General features: G+C 41.8%; 1 protein-coding gene across 1 annotated transcript in view; it reads right to left on the bottom strand.

Annotated features, from left to right (window-relative positions):
* Positions 1–23,866, bottom strand: part of LOC121277979 — a 97,692-nt gene extending 73,826 nt beyond the window's left edge. The window contains exons 1-16 of the mRNA XM_041187980.1: positions 23,326–23,866; positions 19,679–19,835; positions 18,323–18,399; positions 16,576–16,797; positions 15,790–15,881; positions 15,058–15,188; positions 14,072–14,226; positions 13,399–13,475; positions 12,918–13,018; positions 11,854–11,913; positions 9,459–9,564; positions 7,387–7,567; positions 6,071–6,228; positions 5,125–5,193; positions 3,608–3,658; positions 2,383–2,445 (exon numbers count right to left, since the gene is read on the bottom strand). Of these exons, the coding sequence (XP_041043914.1) occupies positions 2,383–2,445; positions 3,608–3,658; positions 5,125–5,193; positions 6,071–6,228; positions 7,387–7,567; positions 9,459–9,564; positions 11,854–11,913; positions 12,918–13,018; positions 13,399–13,475; positions 14,072–14,226; positions 15,058–15,188; positions 15,790–15,881; positions 16,576–16,797; positions 18,323–18,399; positions 19,679–19,835; positions 23,326–23,506 (1,881 nt within the window). The 5' untranslated portion in view covers positions 23,507–23,866. The remainder of the gene's footprint in view (positions 1–2,382; positions 2,446–3,607; positions 3,659–5,124; positions 5,194–6,070; positions 6,229–7,386; positions 7,568–9,458; positions 9,565–11,853; positions 11,914–12,917; positions 13,019–13,398; positions 13,476–14,071; positions 14,227–15,057; positions 15,189–15,789; positions 15,882–16,575; positions 16,798–18,322; positions 18,400–19,678; positions 19,836–23,325) is intronic.
* Positions 23,867–26,851: the final 2,985 nt, after the last annotated feature.

The raw sequence follows: 26,851 nt of genomic DNA, 5'->3' as shown, positions 1-26,851 counted from the left end.
CCCTTTCTTTTCCTGCTGTATATTAATGATCTAAACCTTGGTATTATGGGGAAATTATATTGTTGAATGATTTAGTTTAGATCATACGATCAAAGTATATTAATCGATTAACCTAATAGTATATTATTATTTTTAAACTTTAACGAATAGAGGGCTTCAGCATTTAATATCATGTGACTCTGCTTAGCTTCATTTGACAGAGAAAGGCACCACTGGATCTTAGAAACAATAGAGGTAACATACTAGTGAGTTAATTACAGAACAACTGCTGAAGAGGCCCTTGTTGTGCTTATTTCTATAGCATAGAGCCACATTGCGAGAAATTGCCGCCTTCAATAATAAAAACAAAAAACTGCGGATGCTGGGAATCCAAAACAAAAACAGAATTACCTGGGAAAACTCAGCAGGTCTGGCAGCATCGGTGGAGAAGAGCAAAATTGACATTTCGAGTCCTCATGACCCTTCAACAGAACAGTTCTTAAAGTTGGGCGGGCAGCTCAGTTAATAACTTTAATTAGTTTTTAACAGGCTTAATAGGCCTTTGACAGTTCAGCGGGTGCGCAGCTGACTCCGCTACACACCCGCCGAACTGAGGATCAGAATGACGTGCAGTGACATTGGGATGCACACCCCGACGTCACCACACATCATTTTACGCAACGGCGAGTGGCCTCCCCCCACTCCCTCCCTCCCTCCCCCCTCTCCCTCCCCCCTTCTTCCCCCTCCCTCCCCCCCTTCTCCCCCAACCCCTCCTGAAGTTTATAGAGCCTGCTGTCCACAGGGAAGCAGAAGGCCACAGAAGTGATGGAGAGGCAAAAGAGACTGAGTGTCGACCTGTACCTAAAGCTGAACTGGGAAGCAAGAACTGTAGTACGCCTGTAAAGTTGCTGCCCTGCTGTGATAAGTATTAATTTATAATTTATTAAAGTTTCCTATAAAGTTTACTTCACCAAACTGTCTCCTGTTGCCTGTATGGTTAAGGTCTCAAATGAACAAAATTGGAATTTAAGTTCAAATAGTACCTAGAATTTGCAGTGTACAGGGAACAATTTCAAAACTTGTGGACAATACAAAACTTGGAAGCTGTTTAAACTGTGAGAAGGACAGTGTAGAACTTCAAAAGGACATATGCAAGATGGTTGGATAGGTGGCAGATGAAGTTCAGTGCGGAGAAACGTCAGGTGATACATTTTAATAGGAAGAACATGGAGAGACAGTATAAAATGAAGGGTACAGGGGTGCAGAGGGACCGGGGTGTATATGTGCCTAAGTCATTAAAGGTGGCAGGACAGGCTGAGAGAGTGGTTAATAAAGCATACAGTATCCTGGGCTTTATTAACTCAACCATTGAGCACAAGAGCAAGGAAGTTATGTTGAGCTTGTATAAAACACTAGTTAGACCTCAGCTGGAGCACTATGTGCCATTATGGGCACTGCATTTTAGGAAAGATGTGAAGGTGTTGGAGTAAGTGTGGATGAGAATAATCCTATGGATATGAAACTTCAGTTATGAAGATAGGATGGAGAACTTGGGACTCTTTTTTTCCTTGGAGAAAAGAGGCTGAGAAGAGATTTGATAGAAGGATTCAAAATCACAAGTGGCATGGACAGGGGAGATAGGGAGGAACTGTTCCCATTGGCAGAAGGATCGAGAACCAGAGGGCACAGTTTTAAGAAAATTGATAGAAGAAGCAAAAGCTAGAAAACAACTTTTTCACACAGCAAGTGGTTTGGAATGCACTGCCTGAGAGTGTGTTGGAGGCAGGTTCAAATGAGGCATTAAAAAGCGAATTAGATGATTATTTGAAAAGAAACAACATGCAGGGTTACGGGGAGAAGGTGGGAGAATGGCACTTGATGAAATGCTCACTGAGAGCCAGTGCAGACATGATGGGCTGAATGGCCTCCTTCTTGCGCTGTAACAATTCTGTGATTCTGTGGCTCAGTTACCATTTGAAGTTAGAATTCTCAGCTGGCTCACCCTGAGAGAACAATAAGCCAGGGCCAAGTCCATCCCCACAGATCAAAGAGAGTGGAAGAAGCCTACATCTTCTCATAACTAGTTTTAGTGTGGCCTGAGAGCAGGTTTCCTGACTTCTCTTTGCAGCTGGGCATGTGTCATGGAATGGGGAGAAAATCAGAAAACAAAATTGTTTTTGTGACTAATGACAATCATTCAATACTGATTTAAAAGCAAAGTACTGCGGATGCTGGAAATCTGAAACAAAAACAGAAAATGTTGGAAAAACTCAGCCGGTCTAGCAGCACCTGAAGAAGGGTCGTACGGACTTGAAACGTTAACTTTGTTTCTCTCTCCACAGATGCTAGGCCTGCTGAGTTTTTCCATAATTTGCTGTTTTTGATTCAATGCTGATAACTTACCATGCCATGCACTAATAAGCTTTGCTGAAGAGCAAGTATTGGTCCGATATTGCCATTCATTAGCTGTGAAGAAAACACAAAAACGTCACAGATCCAATTTGCTACAGCATGATGAGGAAATGGCTGTGTGTGTCTTATTTACATTCCTACAAATGTAATGGCTTCCCTGAATGACACACATTGCCTTGTGAAGTATTCCATTAAGAACCTGTCTTAGAACTGGACAATCATGAGAGCACAACTCAAGTATGAGTAGAGACTGGGTATGAAAGAATGGTGGTCTGGTTGGAACTCGGGACTTCTGCTCTTGTGTTACCAGTTCCCAATATTAATTTCTAACCCCATTTTTTAGTTTCTGAGTCATACCAATGTGTTTTTGATTTTACTGCAGACTGAATGTCAAGGAAAATAATACCTGGAATTTCATACTGTTTACTCAATGCATTAGATCTGCCCAACTGGAACAGAATGTATACAGGTCTGCACAATATACTTCTTTTAATATCAAATAGTGTCAGTTCATATTGGGAAGTGTAGTGATTATCTTACTGGACTAATAATTTGCAGAATTCAAATCCAACCATAGCAGTTTGAAAATTTGCGTTCCTTTTTTTAAAAAAAAAATCAGGAAATAAAGCTGGTAGAAGTAAAAAGTGACCACAAAGCTGTCAAACCCGAATGGCTCACTGAAGACCTTTTAGAGAATGATCCTTACTGATATGTGACTCGAGAGATGTGGTTGACTCTTGCAGCCCTGTGAAGCACTTTAAGAGAGTTTATTACATTAAACCAGATTTGAAGTTGTTACCCTCTGATGGTCCTATGCCAGCCTCTTAGTTCTATCTGGGTAACCAGAGATGGGTGATAAATGCAGCTTTGCAGTGACGCCCACATCCCAAGAATAAATTTTAAAACAATCAGGCTGGAACAGGTCACCTCAATGGCTCACGGCGTCAGCAATACAAACTAACAGGTGACTTATCTGACTCTCTAACTCCAAGCAAATATTTTTAAAAAAAATTATTAAATATTTTTTCCATGGTAGGTGACTGCACACAATGTGAATTGCAATCATGATAACAGAGGAAAATGAGGGAAACATTCATTCATCGTGTTCTCAGTTATCAGGAATTAATTAATGATTTTGTACAAAATGTTTATGAATTTCTATCTCTATTCAATTTCTGGCCATCTTCACACATCACTGTAGTAATTTAAAAAGTACCTCAATAGTCAAAGCTTGGGGATTGGCAGATATCCATTGTGCAGCACTTGCCTGAAAACAATGACATGAAAATAAGTAAAAGTGAGAATTAGTTTATAAATACTTTGCTTTGTGCTCAATCAATAAATAACAAATCAAATCAGGGCAGGAAAAATGTGAACATTTCAGATGTTGAGCCTTTTTACATTGTTTCCTGTCCATTGAAATAAACTGTAATGTTCAGCCCTCCAATGTAACAAAATCCCATTCCACAATGAAGCTGCTCTTCATTGTACAACATGTTAGAAACGGCACACACACTGGGAATAAAGTGTGTCGTGTCATAATATAACATGGAGCTTTAGTTTCAGCTCGTGTTGTCTCCACGTTATAAGACCACTTAGTATGTCTAGCACAATACCAAATCAGCACTGAAGTTTAATGGTATATCTTTTTTAAGGTAACTGACAAATCATGGAATCATGCAGGGGGTGACAGTCATTTTTATGCAGCAAGCTGTGATGATCTGGAATGCTCTGTCTGAGCAGATGCTGAAGCAGATTCAATAGTAACTTCCAAAAGAAAGTTGATTAATACCTGAAAAGGTGAAATTTACAGGGCTGCAGGGAAAGAGCAGGGAGAATGGGATTAACTCCTGTAGTTCTTTCAAATAGTCAGCACAGGCGCAATAGGTCAAATGTCTTCCTTCTGTGCTGTATGATTCTATAATCCTAATTTTCCTGAATAAATGTTGTTTTAAGCAATGTTTTGCATGTTTAACTTGATAAAATGTGAAGCAGCATTCAAACCTCCATTGGAACTGTAAGCAAACATTGATGAATAACCTGTGCCACATTATACTGAATATCAGCCATCTGCATGTACACTATATACAAAACCTCACTTCTTATTGACAGATTTTTATACTGAGATTCTGTGGCTTGGTCTGTAATGACCCTGTCTTTGACCCAGAAACTGTGGGTTCAAGTCCCATTTCTGGATGTTAGCCATAGAAAAAGTGTACATAACTCAGTTCAACAGATTGATATTCAGCATGTTAATCCTTCTGGTACTTTCTCACTATTTCTCAAAGAAAAATCAAAGTGTGTAAAGCTGCAGTATAATCTGCAATTTTGCACTCAATTTTCTCACTATGAAATCCAAAAAGTCCACATTTGTAATGAAATCACCTATTTAACATGTCACACCATAAATATACTTTTCTGTCAGTGGTGGCATTGCAGTTTTGTCGCCTGTACTGTAGAGAAACCTCCCTGCTTTTACCAACTCCGCTTCTTAAACTGCCATCAATTTTGCTTACTTTTTCTCTGCCAAAACTCCGTGCAAGATCTGAGCTAGCAGCAGAGAAACTCTAAGACTATTTTCCAGCCCTTCTGACATGCTTCTGTGGGGATTGCAGCAGGAGTGTGCCAGAAGGTGCCTTGGGTTATCAGCCCCTTAACATAAATGCCCAGAAAAACATGAAGCCTTGGAATCATTTTCAGCTCAACCTTTTATAGAAATACTTATCCACCTACCACTATTTTTTCCATTACAGGAATGCAAAAATTTCTCTCTGTGATCTTCGTACATCTGCTCGAGTTTACCTGCCAGGATGGAATTAAATGTAAATTAACATTTTGGGATATAGTGCAGAAGTAATTTGAGACATGACATGTGGTAAGCATAGCGTGCTTGGGAAGAACAGATGACTTTGGACCTATAGTTCATAGTTTTCAAACGCTAGGGTTTTCCTCCTGTCATGTCTGGCTCTGCTGCAGATTAATCAATAAAGACTGCATCAGCCATGATTAGTTGTCAAGTCCATTATCATTTTACCATGTGATTAGAAGAACACTAGAAGGTGACTAAGTCAATCTTTGGTCTTCCATGTCCTAATCAATTCCTATGTTACTATTAATGCTTCCTTTAACATTTGTTAGTGTGGCCAGTTTTCTTAGTGCGTGGTTCCTTTAAATTAGGTTTTATGGTCACGCAGATGAGGTATTTATTATAGAACAACCCCCACCTGGTACCTTACAGGCTTGGTACTCATTCAGTTGATTGGGAACATTGACTATGACAATATGATGCGGCATAAGAAAGGTCAATTGGTCCATCAAGTCCAATTCCTTTCAACAGGCCACACACAATTTGCTCTGTTATATACCAAATTAAACAACAGGTACAACATCCAAGAGAAAACCGCAAGGGCCAATCTTGTAAACTCTCCAGTATGTTAGTCTCATGGATTTATAAAAGTCCTTCACATCTTGCAAACCATCACAAGCTGTTTACAGAGTGAAAAACAAACAGAAATAATAGAGCAAGGAGAGTGAAGGGAGGTGACTGGTCAAAGAAATAGGGTTTCAGGATTCATCTGAAGATTGGGGAGGGAGGTAGCAAGCTGAGTTCCAGACTGTGGGGACAAGACAGCTAAAGGTGGAACAAAGTGAAGGGGGACTCACTTAAACTTGAACCTACCTTGTAAAGTGCTTGTAAAATTTTTAATGAACTGTGTAGCGGGGAGTTGTAGCCTGAGATGTCCATCATAGCAAGTTGAAGAAGTCGATTTGATTCTTTTTGATACATCCTCACAAGGCACGTGAAGAAATAATCAGGCATCGTACTCCACCAGCACTCTAGTCAAGAAAGAGCACAGAAATGTTCACACAAAATAAAACACAGCCAACCAACTGGTCACTGTTCAAAAAAGCAAACATAATGATGAAATGTAAAGATAGAACAGTGTGTGCTACAATTAAAACAATCGTGTCACTCCTTTGCCAATAACTTCCTCGGGAGTGCTCCTTTATTCAGCTGCCTTGGCAGAGACTAGGGCAGGATTTTGTGGTGCTGCCAAAAGTCACTTTTGGCTGGCTTTCTAAATTTTCTGATCCCACCTACAACAAGTCTCACCCTGGCCCATGTTAAGGCCATTTAAAAAAAAATTCATTTAAGCGATGTGGGTGTCGCTGGCTAGGCCAGCATTTATTTCCCATTCCTAATTGCCCTTGAGAAGGTGGTGGTGGTGAGCCACTTTCCTGAACCGCTGCAGTCCATGTACCGTAGGTACACCCACAGTGCTGTTGAGGAGGGAGTTCCAGGGTTTTAACCAAGCTACAGTGAAGGAACAACGATATATTTCCAAGTCAGGATGGTGAGTGGCTTGGAGGGGAACCTCCAGGTGGTGGTGTTCCCAAGTGTCTGCTGCCCTTGTGCTTCTAGATGGTAGTGGTCGTGTGTTTGGAAGGTGCTGTCTAAGGAGCCTTGGTGAACTCCTGAAGTGCATCTTATAGATGGTACACACTGCTGCCACTGTGTGTTGGTGGTGGAGGGAGTGAATGTTTGTGGATGAGTTGCCAATCGAGCAGGCTGCTTTGTCCTGGATGGTGTTGAACTTCTTGAGTGTTATGAGAGCTGCACTCATCCAGGCAAGTGGGGAAGCGGAGAGTATTCTGGTCCAGTTCAGTTTCTGGTCAATGGTAACCCCAAGATGTTAATAGTGGTGTTTCCGCTAAAACTCTGATCAGGAGATGCACCAATGTTTGAAAACTATGTCCAATTATGATAACTCAAGATATTTGGACCTTTAAGGTGGTGTAGAATGGACAGGCTATTTCTATTGCAGCTTTCATTACCTCAGGACACTTTTAAATTTACAGTTTAGGTATTTTTTTGAAGCATTATCACTGTTGTAATAGAGAAAATGTGAAAACCAATTTGATTTCTGAAGTATTTTCCTTTAATTGTGACCAGCAGTGTTTTCAATGACGTTTAAACATGAACAAAAATCTTACCGAGAATTTTAAAATAACTTCCTTCGAGTGAGAGAATGGCTTTGTTTAAAGAGTCTGTCAGCATTGACTCTTCCAGCACAGCAACGAGTTGTGTTAGAATAATGTAAACTCGCATTGTTTCCACACAAGCTGGAGAACGAGGTAATGATGGAATCAGTTCATCTTGTACTGCTGCTTTCACCTGTAAAATCGTGAAAATAGTGGCAGGACGGTAACAGCTTTATACTAACTAAAGTTTATTTTATACACATCGTGCAATAATTAAACTCCAAAATGTGATTTTCTCCTATTCCTTAATGACAATGTAAGATCATTAATTTTCACAGGTGAATTCCTATAGCAAAATATATAATCATCCTTGTCAATAGCTGACTGAAATGCAGATGTTCATGTATTGATGGCATAGTATTATAGCTGACAGGGGTTATGCTAACAGATTTCCTGTATTCCATGTTACGCGTAAAAACAATTTAATTTAGGAGGTTTCCAATGCAATGATTCCTGCAGAAATCTTTTGAGGATTTTTGAGATTATTTGTAGAAGACTGTAAATGGAGAGGAGCTTTGGTTTATAATTGTAGGTTGTTTTGTAATTTCAACATCAGAGTTAGACAGAAAAAAAGCATGTTTTAAATGTTTTGCAGAAACAGCTTTTTATTTCATTTTGAAAGTTTATCAGTGTGTCCTGTTTGAAGGGTTGAGGAGTATTGTAAAACTGCCTGGAGTCTATCCAACAAGCATTTTGTGCTGGATTTCAAACCCTAAATCAACCCAGGTTCTCAGCAGCAAGCAGCAATAATAATTAGCACTTCTAAATACACCACTGCATTATATAAGTGCCCCCAACAACTTGGCATTTTCTGGGCTCAAACTGTACATCATCAAAAATTATTATTGTGAAATAAAATGTATCCCATTGGGAAATCCTGTTCCAAAATCCAGCTCTGGTGTCCTGGGATGTGACATTTCATCAGTTCTGATGAAGGGTCTCACCCGAACACATGAAACTTTCTTCCTCTTTTGTTGACCTGCTTGTGTGCTTCCTGCATCTTCTGTTTCTATTTCAGCTAACTAGCTCTGTTATCTAACAGCGAGTGTGGTGCTTTTAGGATAGCACTAATGCAATCGGTGGTGTCAAAATGTTCGAAGCTAGCTGCGAAAAACAGACTCGATTTACATCACGGAATTCACTGAGAAGGAAAAGGAAAGCAGGTATGGTGTCAAATGATCTGCTGATTCACCATGGGCCTGTTTGCCTTGACTGCTAGAGACCCAAATTCATCTCCTGTACACTTTAAAATATTTTAACTACAGTTTTGTGTCTGTAAATTAATAAATTCAAATATTTGTAATTATTGATGTAAATCCCTCAGCATCTTTAATCACAATCTTATGAGGTCAGATTAACTATGGTCAGGGAATGTTTTGGTAAAAATGATAGGGCACTGGGACTTGGAGTAACGTCACATCAAGCAGATTTATACACTGCTGTCAGACATCAACCTAAATGTCTCAGCATCTTTACTAAGATACCTCCACAGTGAAATCCAGTCTTACTGAGCCAGAAGGGGCTGAGTATTTGACTTCATGGTAGCATTCCTGCCTCTGAATGAAAAGGTTCAGGGTTCAAACCCCTCTCTAGACATTCCCAGTGAGTGGTTCTGAACCCTGGGTTGCCATCCAGCAGGATACTCAGGTCCAGTGGGTGATTCCTTTCCCTCGCTGGATACATTGTGAGAGCCCATAAAATCCTCTTGCTATATGGACCTAACCAGACTTGTGGCTGTCATAAAGATAATTACAACAGCTTATATTTATGTAGTGCCTTTGACATAATAAAACCTCCCAAGCGTTTTACTGTGTTATGAAACAAAATTAAACACTGGGCCACGTAAGGGAATATGAGGCTGGATGATCAACAGCTTGGTCAAAGAACTGGGTTTTAAGGAGCATGTTCAAGGAAGAAAGGGAGGTAGAGAGTCAGAGATGTTTAGGGAGGGATTAAAGTGCATTCCAGCATCTTAACGTGTAAGAAATTCTAGGTACTCAGGAGTGATTAGTCAGTAACATTACCTGTTCCAGCATTGAGGAGTTTTTTGCCAACTTCTCGAAACCCAGATATATAGCGGACATATCTAGACCAGACACCTCTCCATTTGTTTTGAAATGGCCATCCTTGCTGTTTTGAAAGATATCAAGAATGATTAATGCATTGTGGAAAAGCATCTGGCATTGTTCTTGCTTTTATAATGTGACTGCAGATTGGTTTGAGGTACTGGTTCTTTGTGCTGACCCAAATCTATACAGTGGTCTCAAACACAACATGCTGGAGCTCAAACACCCAAGTCTCATTGGGGTAAATTTTCACCTTCACCACGTGGACAGTGATCTAGTAAAGTGAATATGCAAAACTGCAAAACTCATACAGCCCTCCCACCCCTACCACCACCTGGTATTCACTGCAATTAAAATGTACCCTATGGAATGGTAAGATTTGAGTCCACTCATTATCAGTCAACTTCATTACTTTTTGTGGAGTACAAGTCCTCAACCAATAAAATTGATTTTGGGGAAACTACTTCCATCTCAACAACAACAAGTTGCATTCACATGGCACCTATAAGAAAAGGCTCCATAGGAGCCTCTTCAGACAGAAATTTGACAACAGGTCAAAAAAGAAGATATTTGGCCAGTTGATCAAAGGCTTAGTCAAAGAGGTAGGTTTTAAGGTGTGCCTTTAAAAGGAGGAAAGGTGGTGAGGCACGGAGGTTTAGTGATGGAATTCCAGAACTTAGGGCCTAGATGGCTGTAAGCACAGCCATCAATGGTGGCGTGAAGGAAGTTGGAGATGCACAAGAGGCCAACATCATATTTTCTTTCAAAATGTTGAAATTGTAAGACTTGGGTCCATCCATTATCAGTCATCTTTACTTTTTGTGGAGTACGTGTTCAGCTGGTTAAACTACCTTGCAGTAAAACAGCACAGTGAGGTTCCCCTCAGAACTGAGGCAGGTCCCCAGTTATGTGTACAAACTAATGGATGAGAAGTGTTTGATCAGAGGAAATTCTGGGCAATGAATTCCCAAACTTGACTCTGGGGGATAAAGAGTGGGGGGGAGAGACAGACTCATCATTTAACAAAGCCTGATATCCTAGCACAAAGGAAGATGGTTGTGGTTGTTGGAGTTCAGTCATTTCAGCTCCAGGGCATCACTGCAGGAGTTCCTCAGGTTAATATCCTCGGCCCAACCTTCTTCAGCTGCTTCATCACTGACCTTCCTTCCATCATAAGGTCAGAAGTGGAGATATTCACTGATGATTGCACAATGTTCAGCACCATTCCTAACTCCTCAGAAACTGAAGCAGTCCATGTCCAAATGCAGCAAGACCTGGACAATATCCAGGCTTGGGCTGACAAGTTGCAAGTAACTTTCGCACCACACAAGTGTCAGGCAATGACCATCTCGAACAAGAGAGAATCCAACCATCACCCCTTGATTTCAATGGTATTACCATCACTGAATCCACCACTATCAACATCCTGGGGGTTACCATTGACCAGAAACTGAACTGGACTAGCCATATAAATGCTGCGGCTACAAGATCAGGTCAGAGGCTAGGAATTGTGTGATGAGTAACCCACCTTCTGACTCCCCAAAACCTTTCCACCATCTACAAGGCACAAGTCAGGAGTGTAATGTAATGCTCCCCACTTGCCTGGATGAGTGCAGATCTCCAACACTCAAAAAGCTTGACACCATCCAGGACAAAGCAGTTCGCTTGATTGGCACCACACCCACAAACATTCACCCCCTCTACCACCGACGCACAGTAACAGCAGTGTGTACCATCTACAAGATGCAGGAATTCACCAAGACTCCTTCAACAGCAACTTCCAAACCCGCGACTACTACCATCAAGAAGGACAAGGGCAGTATGTAGATGGGAACACCACCACCTGGAGGTTGCCCTCCAAGTCACTCACCATCCTGACTTGGAAATATATCGCCATTCCTTCACTGTCGCTGGGTCAAAATCCTGGAACTCCCTTTCTAACAGCACTGTGGGTGTACCTACACCACATGGACTGCAGCGGTTCAAGAAGGAAGCTCACCACCACCTTCTCAAGGGCAATTAAGGACGGGCAATAAATGCTCACCCAGCCAGCGAAGCCCACATTCCATGACTGAATAAAAAAAATCTTGACATAGTATGGAGAGGGCAGGTACAAAAACCGAATCTGTTCAGCAAGTCAAGTGACATTTCTACCCAATCCTTTAGCTTCTCCATCCGAACTTGCTCAAGAAAATGAAATAAAATAAATGCCAGAAAATAAAAGGTATCCTTTTGACCTTTGCCAAAAAGGATTTAGTTTTGGTTTGGGCTTGGGGAACAAAGCAACAAACTCAGATAGAATCTGTAACAAGTCTTCTGATGCTAATTGTTAGGCAATAAAACATTGGTTTACCTGACATCCAGGAAACTTCCACACAGAGTTTGCGAAGAAGAAAATACCTGAACGATTGCCCTGTAAATGAAATTCAGACATATTTAATTCAAGTTATTGTACTTTGAATGGAAAGAGATGCCTATGGTCCTTTTTGGACTATGATTAATTACATATTTTTTTAAATGTTAAATACTTGTACTAATTTATAGGCAATTCAAATTCTAGTAACTGTACAGCTAGATCCTGTGAAAGATATGTTTTGCACAGCCTTCTATATAGCAAGAGTGGAATTGAAATCTGCACTAAGATCATATATAGGCATCTTCAACCTGGATTTTATTCAGAAACTGAATCAATCGAGCATGTAAAACTGAGATGAGATATGCTGTAAAATGTAACTACAGCGGATCTTGCTGGTGGATGATTGAAAATTGTTGGGGAATTGAGTCCTCAGGTGTTGTACAGTACACCAATGTCCTTGACATGGCATCCAACACAATGTGGATTATAAAATCAACAGAGGCTCCAGTTCACTCTGCTGATCGAAGTCTGGCACAAGTACCATTGACCTCAGCTCCTGACCCCACCAGAGCATCCACATCTTCAATGGCTGCCTGAGACATCTTGGGAACCCATCTAGTGGCACAACATTTGGAATGCTCTCCCCCAAAGGGCTGTGGATGATCAGTTGTTCAGTATATTCAAGGCTGAGATCAACTGATTCTTGGAATCTAAGGGAATCAAGGGATCAGAATTAGGCAGGAAAGTAAAGTTGAGGTTGAAGATCAGCCATGATCCAATTGGATGGCGGAACAGGCTCAAGGGAGTATCTGGCTTACTCCTGCTCCTATTTCTTATTTTCTTAATAGATGTGTACCACAAGAGACTGGAACTTAAATTTTCCGATTTGAGATACTTTAACATGAGGATTAACCCGTCTGAAATAAATGTGTTAATGCCAGACTTAACACCAACAGGTAAAATCTATCATGTGTTTGCCGAGTAGAGTTAACGAAAATTTCTGAAGGAAGGTATAGGGAAATTGGGGAAGGTAAACTGAAATCTTCAGGAAGACAAATTACCTTCTTGTCTTTTTGCACAATTCCTTCTCCAGTAAACTGTCCACTGTCATGATTCTCTTCAAAATATTGAAAGAAGATTGTTCAACAGAGGGAACCAAATCCTAGACAGAAAAAATCCAAGAGCAATAAATGTCCACCTGTCTACATGGAACTCTGATAAGAAACACCAAATCTCTCCAGTGGAGACAATGCTCTTTCTCCTGCAATTCTCATCCCTTCAAGTTTATATTCAATCATCTTGGTAAGTACTACTGAATATGGTTCCATCATACTTTCAGGTTAATCAAGTAATTAGTTAACTAAATGAATAATAATTGAATTAAAGATGGAAAAGTTATTTTTCAAATGTGAATGATAATTATCTGAAATGCTTTTTGGCCAAATGTACATCCATTTCCATTGTGTGGCCTTGCACCAGCAATATCTCCTTATTGCAACAAATACCCCACCATGTGGTCTTAAAGTGTACTTCTCTTCTTACCACTTCATCACGGCACTCTGCAAAACTTTGGTTTCCTCCTGCAAAAATTCTTCTCACAGCTGGTTTGGTTGAATGCCCTATCAAGTTGCATAAACACTGATTAAGTAGACAGCAGTGTTACTTAAAATGTGTCAGCTTGTTCCTCTCTATGTCATAAGTTAATTTTACATCTTTGTCTCTTTCATATCAAATTCATCTGTTACAAACTCCTTTTTCAATATTTGTAATGGAAAGTGTCTATGTAATTACACACTCACAGCCCTCATATGTTGCAGCGCCATCACTGGAATAAGAGTCTAATTGCATTGTGACATGTTTACATAAGACATTTCCATTATAAATTCCTACGTCTGTATTTATAATGTCAATATAAATAAAAAGTAGGATCGAATGTGAGTTTAAACTGAGGACTAAATTATGCCTATGCGTACTGCTTCAGTTATCCCCAGCAGCTAAGTCTCCTCCACCTGAAACTACATTTATTTTGAATTCCCTGTGTGCAATGCCACAGGAGGTTAACTTGCTTTATTTGTATTTTATATCAAATTAAATCAGTGCTGAAATTGCAGTATATAGCAACCACAGATCAACATTACATGCCAGTCTTGTTCAAATCTTTTCCATACAATCTATACAGTGGAGTTATAAAAGTATAGAAGTTTACATTGCTTACCATTTTCCATTCCATTTTTGTCAGATGTGTCCATCATGTTGACAGGAAGAGGCACTAACTGATCGCTGGTCTCTCTGTTTCCCAACTGCCCATTTTCGCCACAACCAAAGGAATAAATCTTACCAGACGATGGAACGAAGACAAGTGTGTGATAGCTGTTTAAATTATATATATGTATATCTGTAACTTTACATGTCTTTTCCCAGTGAGCTTCAAACAGTGCAAAGTCTCTGTAACTCTTAAAACATCGGTATTAGTCTCCGATCAGTGCTTCAGGATAAGTAAGTGTGAATATTTACTCTCGCTGATCAGTAGGAAAGGTGTAATTCAAATGGAGCAGCTCCATTTCCCACTCTGTTCTCACTCATTCCTCATTTTAATGCCATTGGTTCTAGTGGCAGGTCAGGCTCTCTCCAGATCCTGTCAAAAGCCTCAAAGATAAATGGAACATAGAGTTCCATTGGATTCTTTTGGAATGTTAACCCATTCTCAAGTGGTATGTCAACCTGGTAAAGCTGTCAGGAAGCCAGGGAGACCGTCTGAGGTGCATTTAGAAGACTTTCCCTCATGGGGTCAGTCAGAGTAGTATTACACCTCCAGGACCCACAAGGAAAGTCCAGGCCTCCGCTGTCCCATGCATCCAACCATCATTCCAACCCACACTCCCCACCTCCACAGAAACCTTGTTCCCGACAGCCATTTCATTGTGCCAGCCTGAATGTCCACTCACCATTCCTGGCTCTCATGCTAATACCATGCAATGAAACATTTATTTCCAAGTGAGGAATAAGAACCTCCTAGATCTCAACAGTCTAAAAATTGAACTCTAGAGATAATAAGAGTTAACCAGATGGACTCACACTGCTAATGGCCATTCATGTTCAGTAACTCAAGAATAGCTGAAATTTAAATCTTTTTAGGTTCACACATAAGAAAGAGTGAAAGATATAGCTGTGTTTTATTTTGTTGATGTCTTACAAACTCACCTCCCACATGCTATCTGAGAGACTTTATTTCCAAACAGGTAGCCGACTAGACGAGGTTTGATCTCATCCTCTGTAGAGTTGTGTCCAAGTTGCCCATGTCTCCCAGCTCCAAAGGTGAAAACAAGTCCATCCTAGAGGAGAAGACAATGACTTCAGAGCATGTGACATCTCATTGCAAGGAAAGCCTTTGGCACTGAAATATCAGTGGTATAGCGCCCTTTTATTCTCATTAACTAGTACACGTTAACAGAATCTAGTGATGGAAAATTGTAACTTTAACTGATTCTATCTTGCAGTCATTCTTGTCTCTCTGAGAGATCAGGAGTGAGTTCACTAAATATTTGTAAGAGAAGCAGTGCAATCAGAAAATATACCTCAATGTCTGTAATCATAAATGAAATACTGTATATATTTGCCCTATGGTAACAGATTGAAGTTCTAACTTTGTGTTAATCCATGTGTAATAACTAAAGGTTAGTCCATCCATCTTCTCTAGAGCTGGACTTAACTCAAGACTCACACCTGGGGATTCATGAGTCACTTACAAGGGACGAGGAGCTGAGGTGGTTCCCCATTGTCAACCCACAATTTTTATCACTGGACTATTTTATCCTAGATAGGCTGCAACCAAGGCTAAAAGGTCCTCAATTGACATTTACAACATGGAGATATCCCACACCTGAACAAGGAAAAACAACTGAGATTTTAATTTCAAATTCCTCCTGAACAAACCTTTGTCAGAACAGCCGTGTGCTCTTCTCCACAAGAGATATGGATGGTCTTCTTACACTCTAACAGCTTCACATAGTTGGGCTTATCTATATCTGTGAGAAGGATTGAAAGAGCGATTAACTCACATTCCTCCTTCTATTTCCAAAATAATAACCTGTTCTAAGGTATTTTAGACAGAAGTTATCAGAATGGATTAACCACAGAGGTTCCAAATAAAAGCTATCAAATGAGTCAGAACGACTGAGGTCCAATATTTTGAAATGAACATTCAGGCTCAGAAGAGCCCACCAGGAACCAGGAAGATCAATGTTTTCTGAAGTTTGTGTGGACTTGGCTAGAGGAATGTGGAAAGCCTAAGATGAGAACTCAGAATGAAAATGGTTGGAGGAATGAACACCATAAGAAATAGGTTTTTTTTAATGATAGTTAGGCTTCGTCCTTAATCCAATGTCTATGTCATAATCATTATTTTACTTGTAACTTCCTGTTTTTTTGTCAATGGAAATTCTTCAGAGGGATTGGCTGCTTAGCCTGCTTGCTGACATCACTGATTGCTGGTGCCAGAATGAAATTCACATCAGGAAAAGTGAAACCCACGCAACAGAGATCACTAAGTCATTGTGGCAGATTTCTTTGAGATCCATGATGAGCACCATCATTTCGCCACTGGCTGCAAAATCTGGGCCTTTGTTAAAGGATTCCCTGGTGTGGGGCAGATGCAAAGCTCAGGAAATGGAAGCAACAGAAAGGAAAAGGAGGGACAATAGTTTTTGGAAACACTCTTACCTTCTGTGTCCTTGAGCCCCAGCTGCCCGTGATTGTTTCTTCCCCAACCGAACACGGCCCCCGAGAGAGACAGGGCGAAGCTGTGTTCTCCTCCTGCAGTGATCTGAGCCACTGGCATCCCAGTGAGAGATGTCACACACTGAGGGCTGTGCTCGGAGTCACCTTTTGTACCAAGGCCAAGCTGGCCATAAGTGTTCTGTCCCCAGGCAAAGAGTTTGCCATCTTTCAACAGAAGACAAATGAGAAAATAAAAAATTACCTTTGGGTTCTAATAAATGTATTCTAATTTTGAAATGATTATATTTAACTCATGATTATGTTTAACTTCTACAAGGAAATTAAAAAAATATGAAAATTTCTTTCTAATCTAGGCCAGTTTCTATAAAGTACTGAATATGAATAATATTCAGGATAATAAACAGTTAGTTATAAATGACCAGCAAACCACTTCTCCTGCAGTCCATATAGCTCAGTATACACTGTTCCACTCAGTGGTGTTGTACCCAGGTTTGAATCAGAAGGTTTGAGCTCCATTCAGGAGAGTCCTGGTGAGTGGAGATTAGAGAATGGTCTCTAAATATGGTGTGAATAACTAGGCAAGCTACTCATAGCCGGATGAAGTGAAAAAATTGAGTTTGGACCCCACACCAGACAGCCCTGGCAAGCGGAGCGCAGAGCACTAGCTCTGAATAGTGGCCCAGCGGGGGTACTAGTGTCTGTTGGTTTTTGTGTTGCTCAATCCCTTAATAAAGAGTAGATGGGGCTTTGTACCCTTTGTTTCTGCCCACCTGGGGGAAGGTGCTCTGAAGTTCATAAACAATGAGGAAAGCAATGGGAAACCACCTCAGCTGCTCTTCCCATGTGTGTGGCTGAAGGATCATATGTGTGGGACCTGAGTTAGCACCTGTCTGAGGGCAGAACAGAAGGGACTGACTCACAGACATTTTTCCTGACTTTATTCTTTTAAATAGTTTTAACATTAGAGTAATATCAATCATTTCATATGTCATGGGATTTATTATATCCACCTGAAAGGGCGGACAGGGCCTTGATTTAACATTTCATCCAAAAGACAACACCTACAAACGGCACAGCATCTTTTATTAACAGCCTTCATTTTTTTGTGTTCAAGTCCAGGTTTGGGACATAAATCCACAATCTTCAATGCCAGGAACAAGGATGTGACCAACTCAGCACCAGTTCACCTAGGTATCTAGGTGAAAGAGTAAAGAGTGGGGCAGGGGGATGGGGCATTACCAAAAACTGACAATAGGTTCCTGCTCTCTTCAGCTCTGAACTGATGACAGGGTTTCGAAGAAGGGTGATACTGGACTCGAAATATTAACTCTGTCTCTCTCTCCACAGATGCTGCCAGAGCTGCTGAGGTTTCTCCGGTGCTTTCTGTTTTTATTTCAGATCTCCAGCATCTGCAGTATTTTACTTCTTTTTTTAATTGGCTCCTGTTCCTTCTTAGTTTCTCAATGAGATAAATTAGGTTAAGGTTAAACAGAAGAACAGTAATTATTTTTATGTGAGGTACCGTGATTGGTTTGACCTTTGCTGCACCTGGTGTAAATCTGACCTTTTCCTAAATAAAAACACTCCAATATTAATCATGAATTTGACAATCACATTACAAATGATGCTAAATTCAGACCTGGCTCACCAATGGACTAGGTGCACAGCTCCTTAATTTTAATCTGCTTATAATTAAGTTACAACAAGTATATTTTAGTTTAATTTTTACCTTTGGACAGTGCCAGTGAGTGATGGTTTCCACAGGCCACTTGAATTATGTTTCTCAGACTCAAACTCTTAAGTAACCTAACATAAGTAAAACATAAACATAATAACACATCATTTCTAAATCTTTTTCAGGAACATATCTCATCTATTTCATTAATGTTTTTTAATGAAAGTTAGAGCGTGTCATCATTGGGCTTTAAAATGTAACTGCATGCTGGTAGATTTTCTGTTATCCTTGTGTCTCTGTGTGAGCAGGGAGCAAACACAAAGCGTCAGAACAGTATAGTTTATCAGAGAGATATCACTCAATAAACAGTTGCCGAGTCCACCCAAGTGTGTTAGTGAGTCAACCTGGGTTCAGCTGGTACTAGTCTTGTCAACTAAATTATAAAATTGTAAGTTCAAGTCCCACTCCGGAGACTTGAGCACATAATCAGTGCAGACACTTCAGGGCAGTACTGACACATAGGAGGCAAAGAGTGTTTGATAACAAAGACCTCCACAAGTCAACAAAAGCCCTAATGTACTGAGCAGTTGTTGTCACCACACTCCTGTACTGCAGTGAGACCTGGATTGTGTATCAGAGACACATAGGAATGCTACACAAATTCCATCAGCAATGCATCTGCCGCATCCTTTGGATTCAATGGGAGGATTGCAAAACAAAAGCTAGTGTTGAAGCCAGCTCAACAAGGATTTTGGGAAAACCGCAAAATCAACTTCAATGGACTGGACACAGTGTCCAGATAGCCGAAAGTAGTCTCCCCCACCAGGTCCTGTTCTCTCAACTCTCAAAGGACCATCATTCCAGGGGAGGATAAAGAAAACGCTTCAAAGACTCTGAAGGTCTCCTTAAAGCACAGCAGCATTGATATTAATGACCAGGAAGAGCTTTCTACCAATTGTACCAAATGGCCACAACTTGTCTATCAATTTGCATCACGCTTTGAGTCACAAAGTCTTAATGATGGGACAGAGCTGTTTTAGAGAAGGAAAGGAAAGAAATCAAATCCTGCACTCCGGTGCCCACTACCTCATGTGCCCAGAGATACATAGGTGAGAACCACCTTGTTCAGTCATTTGAAGACCCATGGCAGAAACTGACAACCCAGATTAGACATCGTTTTATAGGGACAGCTGTTGCCGCCACTGCAGTACTGACAGAGTCCAGCGCTGTCTTTCCAATGAGACACTAAAATTTTGGCTTGTACCTGTTGCATCTAAGTGCTAAACTCTATCATTATTTTAACATCCTCTAACATTTAGACAACAACTCAATTTACAACACAATGGTGCAGAATTAAATAAAAACATCATTTTTTATACTTAAAGCCACCAGGAATAAAATAGCTCTTACTGTGGTTTCCTTATGGAGAATTCTTTTGTTTTAGCTGCAGTTTTCTTTGAGTTAACTTCACTGTGAAAAACAGTTCCTGCTTTAGAAAGGAACAGGATGTGGGATGTTCCACTATCCACAAAGTGGATTTTCTGCTTCCTGAATTGAGTGAAAGGTCCTACATGGAAAGAATGAAAACAGAATATTAATATATAAGGATACAGTGGTTTGTGACTGGACTAATAACTGAGAGAATGTGAGCTGAAATCCCACCATTACTGTTTGAGAACTTGGATTCATTTTAAAAAATCAGTTACCATGAAGCTGTCTGATTGTCGTAACCCACCTGATTCGCTAATGTCTGTTAGGGAGGGAAACCTGCTGTCCATTTCCAGCCACTATATGAGATTGCAGTCCCACGCCAATGCATTTCACTCTGAACTGCCCTCTAAAATGACCCAGGAAGCCACTTAATCACATCAAAACATGACAGAAAGACCCACCAATGTGTTCAAAGGGCAAATAAGGATGGGCAATAAATGTCAGCCTTGCCAGTGCTGCCCACATCCTAGTGGTGAATATAAAAAAAAACGCAAAGAGTATACAGACAAATTAAATTCAAAGGGGTAGTTGTGTCTAGCCGCTGTCACGTTACTAGCAAATGGAGCTGTAACAACATTGGTCACTTCACTGGAATTATACAAGGTGTAAAGGTTTAGGTTATGAGGACAGGTGGCATAAACTTGGCTCGTGATCTCTTGAGTTTAAACAGTGGAGGAGTAATTTAGTTGAGATATTTAAAGTGATAAAGCGATTCAATAGTTTCTCTGCATCTATTCTATTTCCTCTGGTAGGGCAATCTGGAACAAAGCAGCACAAATTTAAGAGGAGAGCCAGGCCATTTGGGAGTGAAATGAGGAAACACTTCTTAAACAAAGAGTAGTGAGATCTGGAACTAAATACCCAACAGGCTGTGGATGTTGTGTCAATTAAAATTCCCAAGACTGAGATTGATTCATTTTATTTGTCAGGGTACTGATGAATAGTCGAGTAAATAAAATTAAGGTACTGACCAGCTGGGATCTAACTGAATGGTGGAACAGGTTTCGGGAGCTGGATGGTCTTCTCCTGTTCCTATGAATACACTCAGTGAAACCACTTGAAAATGTGAATGGCCACTAACAGCAGTTTACACATTTGTAAACCATAGTTTGGAAATTTCAACTCCCTCCTCTCCCGGTAGGTTTCTCACCAAAATAATTTTGTTCACTTTTGTATTCATCGAGGCAAGAATGTTAAGAAAAGGAACAGTTCCCATTTGAGGTTCAACCTCCCTGCCTTGCTCAGTAATCAAAATTGTTCCCCCAAATCCCTCAGGAACATGGGGACCTGTATACTTAAAGCTAGAAAATTGTCAGCTGCTCCAGGAATGAGCCCTGGAGAATTTTATTGATACCATCCAGACCTGACATGCCAATCTTAAACAAGGACCCACAGGATTTAGATATATCTCCTTGACACCTGCTCTCTGGTGCAGGTCAAAATGCCAACTAGTTGTCTCCTGGGGGGTAACCTGGCGATGATAACTGCCCACTAGCCTGTAGGGTTAAAATCAGTAAACTGTCCATGATATAATTGTGACACAAACAATACACAGATCTTGTTAATCTAATCCTTCCCTGCAAAATAACAAGTTTGAACAACATTTTGTTTGTTCCCAGTTGGCACTGTCAACCCGAACTCAATTAATGGTCAATGCCTAAATGTATTTTCTGTCACTTTAAGGCTTCTCCAAAAATCAATGACAATAACAGTTTCAAGCAAGAAATTCACTTTTGATTGGGCAGGGGATGGCTGCAGGATGTCTTAGTGAGCGAGAAAGCAACATTTTTAAAAAGGGGCAATTTTAATCAAGTAAAAATTACATTTTAAAAAATCAAGTAAAAAAATGTCAGCATTAAAATAACCTCTCCAGTGATAAAATGGTCCATTTAGGGAATTGACAGGTTATGAAACTCTCAGCGGGATCCAGTCATTTCACCAAGTTCCCGCTAATGGTGCAATATTAGCTTTTACAAGCGCTGGATTAAAGCACTAAAGGTCTCTATTGAGAGCCGAGCTCAGTGTTGCTGCTGCAGTTGTCACTGTGACTCAGAGAAACGAAAGTGAAACTGACCAGAATCATATGAGGAGAATTGGTCCGGGCGGGGAAGGGGAGATAAGGAAGAAAACGAAACCGCATCAGTCTGGATAGTTCCGGCACTTGACACCCACATACTGTACTCCCGCATTATAATCATCACCCAAATTATAACCGATACCCAAACCATTACCACTTTTAAAATGAATGCAATGCGGGAAATGGAAAACAGAACATTAAATTAAACATTAAATGCCTAGATAAAAACAAAAAACTGCGGATGCTGGAAATCCAAAACAAAAACAGAATTACCTGGAAAAACTCAGCAGGTCTGGCAGCATCGGCGGAGAAGAAGAGTTGACGTTTCGAGTCCTCATGACCCTTCAACAGAACTAGGTCTCATTGGAGAGACCAAACGTAAACTGGGCAACCGCTTTGCAGAACACCTGTGGTCTGTCCGCAAGAATGACCCAAACCTCCCTGTCGCTTGCCATTTCAACACTCCACCCTGCTCTCTTGCCCACATGTCTGTCCTTGGCTTGCTGCATTGTTCCAGTGAAGCCCAACGCAAACTGGAGGAACAACACCTCATCTTCCGACTAGGCACTTTACAGCCTTCCGGACTGAATATTGAATTCAACAACTTTAGCTCTTGACCTTCCTCCTCCATCCCCACCCCCTTTCTGTTTCTTCCCCCTTCCTTTTGTTTTTTTCTAATAAATTATATAGATTTTTCTTTTTCCCACCTATTTCCATTATTTTTAAATATTTTTAAATCTTTTATGCTCCCCCCACCCCCACTTGAGCTATACCTTGAGTGCCCTATCATCCATTCTTAATTAGCACATTTGTTTAGATAATATCACCAACTTCAACACCTATGTGTTCTTTTGTTGTTGTCTGTGACATATTTTGATGATCTGCTTCTATCACTGCTTGTTTGTCCCTACAACCATACCATCCCCCTCCACTTCTCTCCCCCCACCCAATCCACCCACCCCCCACACCTTAAACCAGTTTATATTTCACCCCTTCCTTGGATTACCTAGTTCTGTCGAAGGGTCATGAGGACTCGAAACGTCAACTCTTTTCTTCTCCGCCGATGCTGCCAGACCTGCTGAGTTTTTCTAGGTAATTCTGTTTTTGTATTAAATGCCTATCTATCTACTTCTCTCTCTCTCTTATCACACACACACAATATATTTATTTACAGTACATGGGGAATTCCTTTGCCTGGCCCCGCCTCTGAATCAATAGACCGAGCCGATGGATTGTTTGGATGAAGTAACTTTTCAATTGCATTCACCGATCAATGGTGCAAATCTGAATGAATTACCAAAAGAATCACACAAGAACTTAATATTGATAATAATACAGAATCTATCAAATATATAGTTTGCTACAAACTCTGAACACTTTATTTACTTTACAATAGTTAAATTAAATCAGGTGTCGTGTCAGCCAATTTTAAATATAATAATTTAATTTTAAAACATTCTCTTTCCTATTGCAGACAGGATTTCCTTACCAGGCTTTGTTTGCTTCTTCCTTCCACAGACCCTGGTATAAACGGTTCCGTTTTCCAACACAAACACAGTGAATCCGTCCCGGCTGCAAACATGCTGAACTGTCTGCCCTTTGAGAACTTGCCGTGTCTGTGAGGCGTCTTTCTGCCCGGTCTCCGAGTCCCAGTCCCCCCAACACAACATGTTCCCCACCCTTCCCTCTGTCGGCACTGGGTTCCTCTTTCAAACAACTGGGAACCCGGAGAGAGGTTAATCAATTCACTGCAGAAATATAGCTGTCAGACAGATTACAAGGCTTCCTTTTCCGGAGCTGCTATTAATCCGACTGCCTCTGCCTATCTATCCACTTCTCTCTCTCTCTCTCTCTCTCTCTCACACACACACACACACACACACACACAAGATATTTATTTACAGTACATGGGGAATTCCTTTGCCTGGCCCCGCCTCTGAACCAATAGAACGAACCAATCACAACAACAATTGGATTGTTTGGATGCAGTAACTTTTCAGTTGCATTCACCGATCAGTTTCTTTTCCCTGACACGCTTTATCCTTGGGAGGGCTGTCAAATGAAACTGACTCTGAAGCCACGTCATGAATGATCGAGGAATGGGCTCGGTGAAAGAACATGCAAATAGTTCAGATATAAACAGGAAGCACTGAATTAAGGAGGAAGCTAATCTGTTAGTATTGGGGAGGGGCTTGAGTTATGAAGCAGCTGTGACTTGTACAAGCCCTGACTTACTTGTCTTCTGATCATGAAACCATAATCATACAAGCATAGCAGGGAGCTATTCAACCCATCATGCTGTCCGATTAGTCCCCATCCCTGTTCTTCCCCTATAGCCCTGCAAAATGTTGTTTTTCAAGTATTCATTGAATTCCCTTTTGAAAGTGGGTGTCTGAACAATGGGCAAAGTTTTGGTGAGTAGGCAGTTGGGAAGTGGAGGTGGTAAGATGCCAGGGAGCCCCGCTGACATAAAAACAAAAAAACTGCGGATGCTGGAAATCCAAAACAAAAACAAAAACAGAATTACCTGGAAAAACTCAGCAGGTCTGGCAGCATCGGCGGAGAAGAAAAGAGTTGACGTTTCGAGTCCTCATGACCCTTCGACAGAACCGTCAACTCTTTTCTTCTCCGCCGACGCTGCCAGACCCGCTGAGTTTTTCCAGGTAATCCTGTTTTTGTTTTAGCCCCGCTGACATGACTTCCCAACACAGCCCCACTGCTGGGGAGTTTTTCCAGTGGCGAGGTCGGCATTGGCTCGACTGCCCCCAACAGGAGGCTGCCCGGCGACCTGCTTGGCCCTGGCAAAAAAAAAACAAGCAGCTCTCTGGCACCCCTGCGAGGGTACCTCAAAATGGTCGCGTCATTGCATATCCCATGCCGCCTCTCCCAGTGGTGCTGCCAAGGTTGCAGACCCGTCGGTCCCCTGTTTCGACCAGCAGGTGTGGGAAGCCCACCTTGCCATCCTTAGTTGGCCGCCCCCCACCCCCCCCCCCCCACCCCACACACACCTGCCAGCTCCCCATTGTCTCATCCTGGCATCATCCTAGAGTGGCAGCCCTGAAAATGTCACCAGTGGCGGCACATCCACCCCCACCCACCCCCCCAACCTCCCGCCCACCGCCACCCCCCCCCCACATCTGGGAAGAGCCCACCCTGAGTTTCCATCACCAAGAGGGAATGCCTCATGGAACTGGAATGTTACCAGTTCTCATGCCTCTGCTTCGGATGGCCATGTGTTCAAGTCACCCTCTACAGCACTGATCACAAAGTCCAGACAGCCACCCCGAGTGCAGCGCTGAGGAGGTGCTGCATGGCTGGAGCTCCTGAATTTTGGATTAGGTGTTTAACTGAGGCTCATCTACCTCCTCTCCCCCAGGCGGATGTAAATGATCCCGTCCTGCTCCAAGGAAGCGCAAGCGGAGTTCACGCCAATGTCTTGGACATTAGTTATCCCTCAGCCAACATCACTAACAAAAAGATTCTCCGGCCATTATCACATTGCAGTTTGATGGAGTTGCTGCATTTCCCATGTTGCCATTTCGTTGGCTTTTCAGCACTTTGGGGTATCCAGAGGTCATGCAAGTCACTATATAAATAAAAACAAAAAACTTTGGATGCTGGAAATCCAAAAAAACAGAAATATTCTTCCTCCACCTGGACCCCTCCCTCTGGATTCTTACCTTCTCTTGATCTTTTCATTGAGAACTGTCGTCGTGACATTAGTCATCTCAATTTCTCTGCTCCTCTCACCCATTCTAACCTGTCTCTCTCTGAACTTGCTGCACTCTGTTCTCTCAGGTCCAACCCTAACATTGTCATCAAACCCGCTGACAAGGGTGGTGCTGTTGTTGTCTGGCACACTGACCTCTACCTCACGGAGGCTGAGCGTCAACTTGCAGACACTTCCTCCTACCTCTCCCTGGACCATGACCCCACCACTGAATATCAAGCCATTGTTTACAGGACTGCCACTGACCTCATCTTCTCTGGAGATGTTCCTTCCACAGCTTCCAACCTGATAGTCTCCCAACCTCGGACGGCCCGCTTCTACCTCCTACCCAAAATCAACAAACAGGACTGTCCCGGCAGACCGATCGTGTCAGCCTGTTCCTGCCCCATGGAACTCATTTCTCGCTATCTTGACTCCCTTCTCTCTCCCCTTGTCTAGTCCCTTCCCACCTACATCTGTGATTCCTCTGACACCTTACATCACATCAACAATTTCCAGTTCCCTGGCCCCAACCGTCTCCTCTTCACCATGGACGTCCAATCCCTCTACACGTCCATCCCCCACCGGGATGGTCTGAGGGCTCTCAGCTTCTTCCTCAAACAGAGGCCCGAACAATCCCCATCCACCACTACTCTCCTCTGTCTGGCTGAACTTGTTCTCACACTGAACAATTTCTCCTTTAACTCCTCTCACTTCCTCCAAATAAAAGGTGTGGCTATGGGTACCTGCATGGGCCCCAGCTATGCCTGTCTCTTTATGGTGTATGTGGAACATTCCTTGTTCCAGTCCTACTCCGGCCCCCTTCCACAACTCTTTCTCCGGTACATCGATGATTACTTCGGTGCCGCTTCATGCTCTCGTCAGGACTTGGAAAAATTTGTTAATTTTGCTTCCAATCTCCACCCCTCCATCATTTTCACGTGGTCCATCTCTGACATTTCCCTTCCCTTCCTTGACCTCTCTGTCTCAATCTCTGGTGATAGACTGTCCACCAATATCCATTACAAACCCACCGACTCCCACAGCTATCTCGACTACAGCTCCTCACACCCCGCTTCCTGTAAGGACTCCATCCCATTCTCTCAGTTCCTTCGCCTCCGTCGCATCTGTTCCGATGATGCTACATTCAAAAACAATTCCTCTGACATGTCCTCCTTCTTCCTTAACCGAGGTTTTCCACCCACGGTCGTTGACAGGGCCCTCAACCGTGTCCGGCCCATCTCCCGCGCATCCGCCCTCATGCTTTCTCCTCCCTCCCAGAAACATGATAGGGTCCCCCTTGTCC

Source organism: Carcharodon carcharias, chromosome 1 (genome assembly GCF_017639515.1).
Source record: "Carcharodon carcharias isolate sCarCar2 chromosome 1, sCarCar2.pri, whole genome shotgun sequence".
Taxonomy (NCBI): domain Eukaryota; kingdom Metazoa; phylum Chordata; class Chondrichthyes; order Lamniformes; family Lamnidae; genus Carcharodon; species Carcharodon carcharias.
This window is presented reverse-complemented; position numbering and strand designations above follow the sequence as displayed.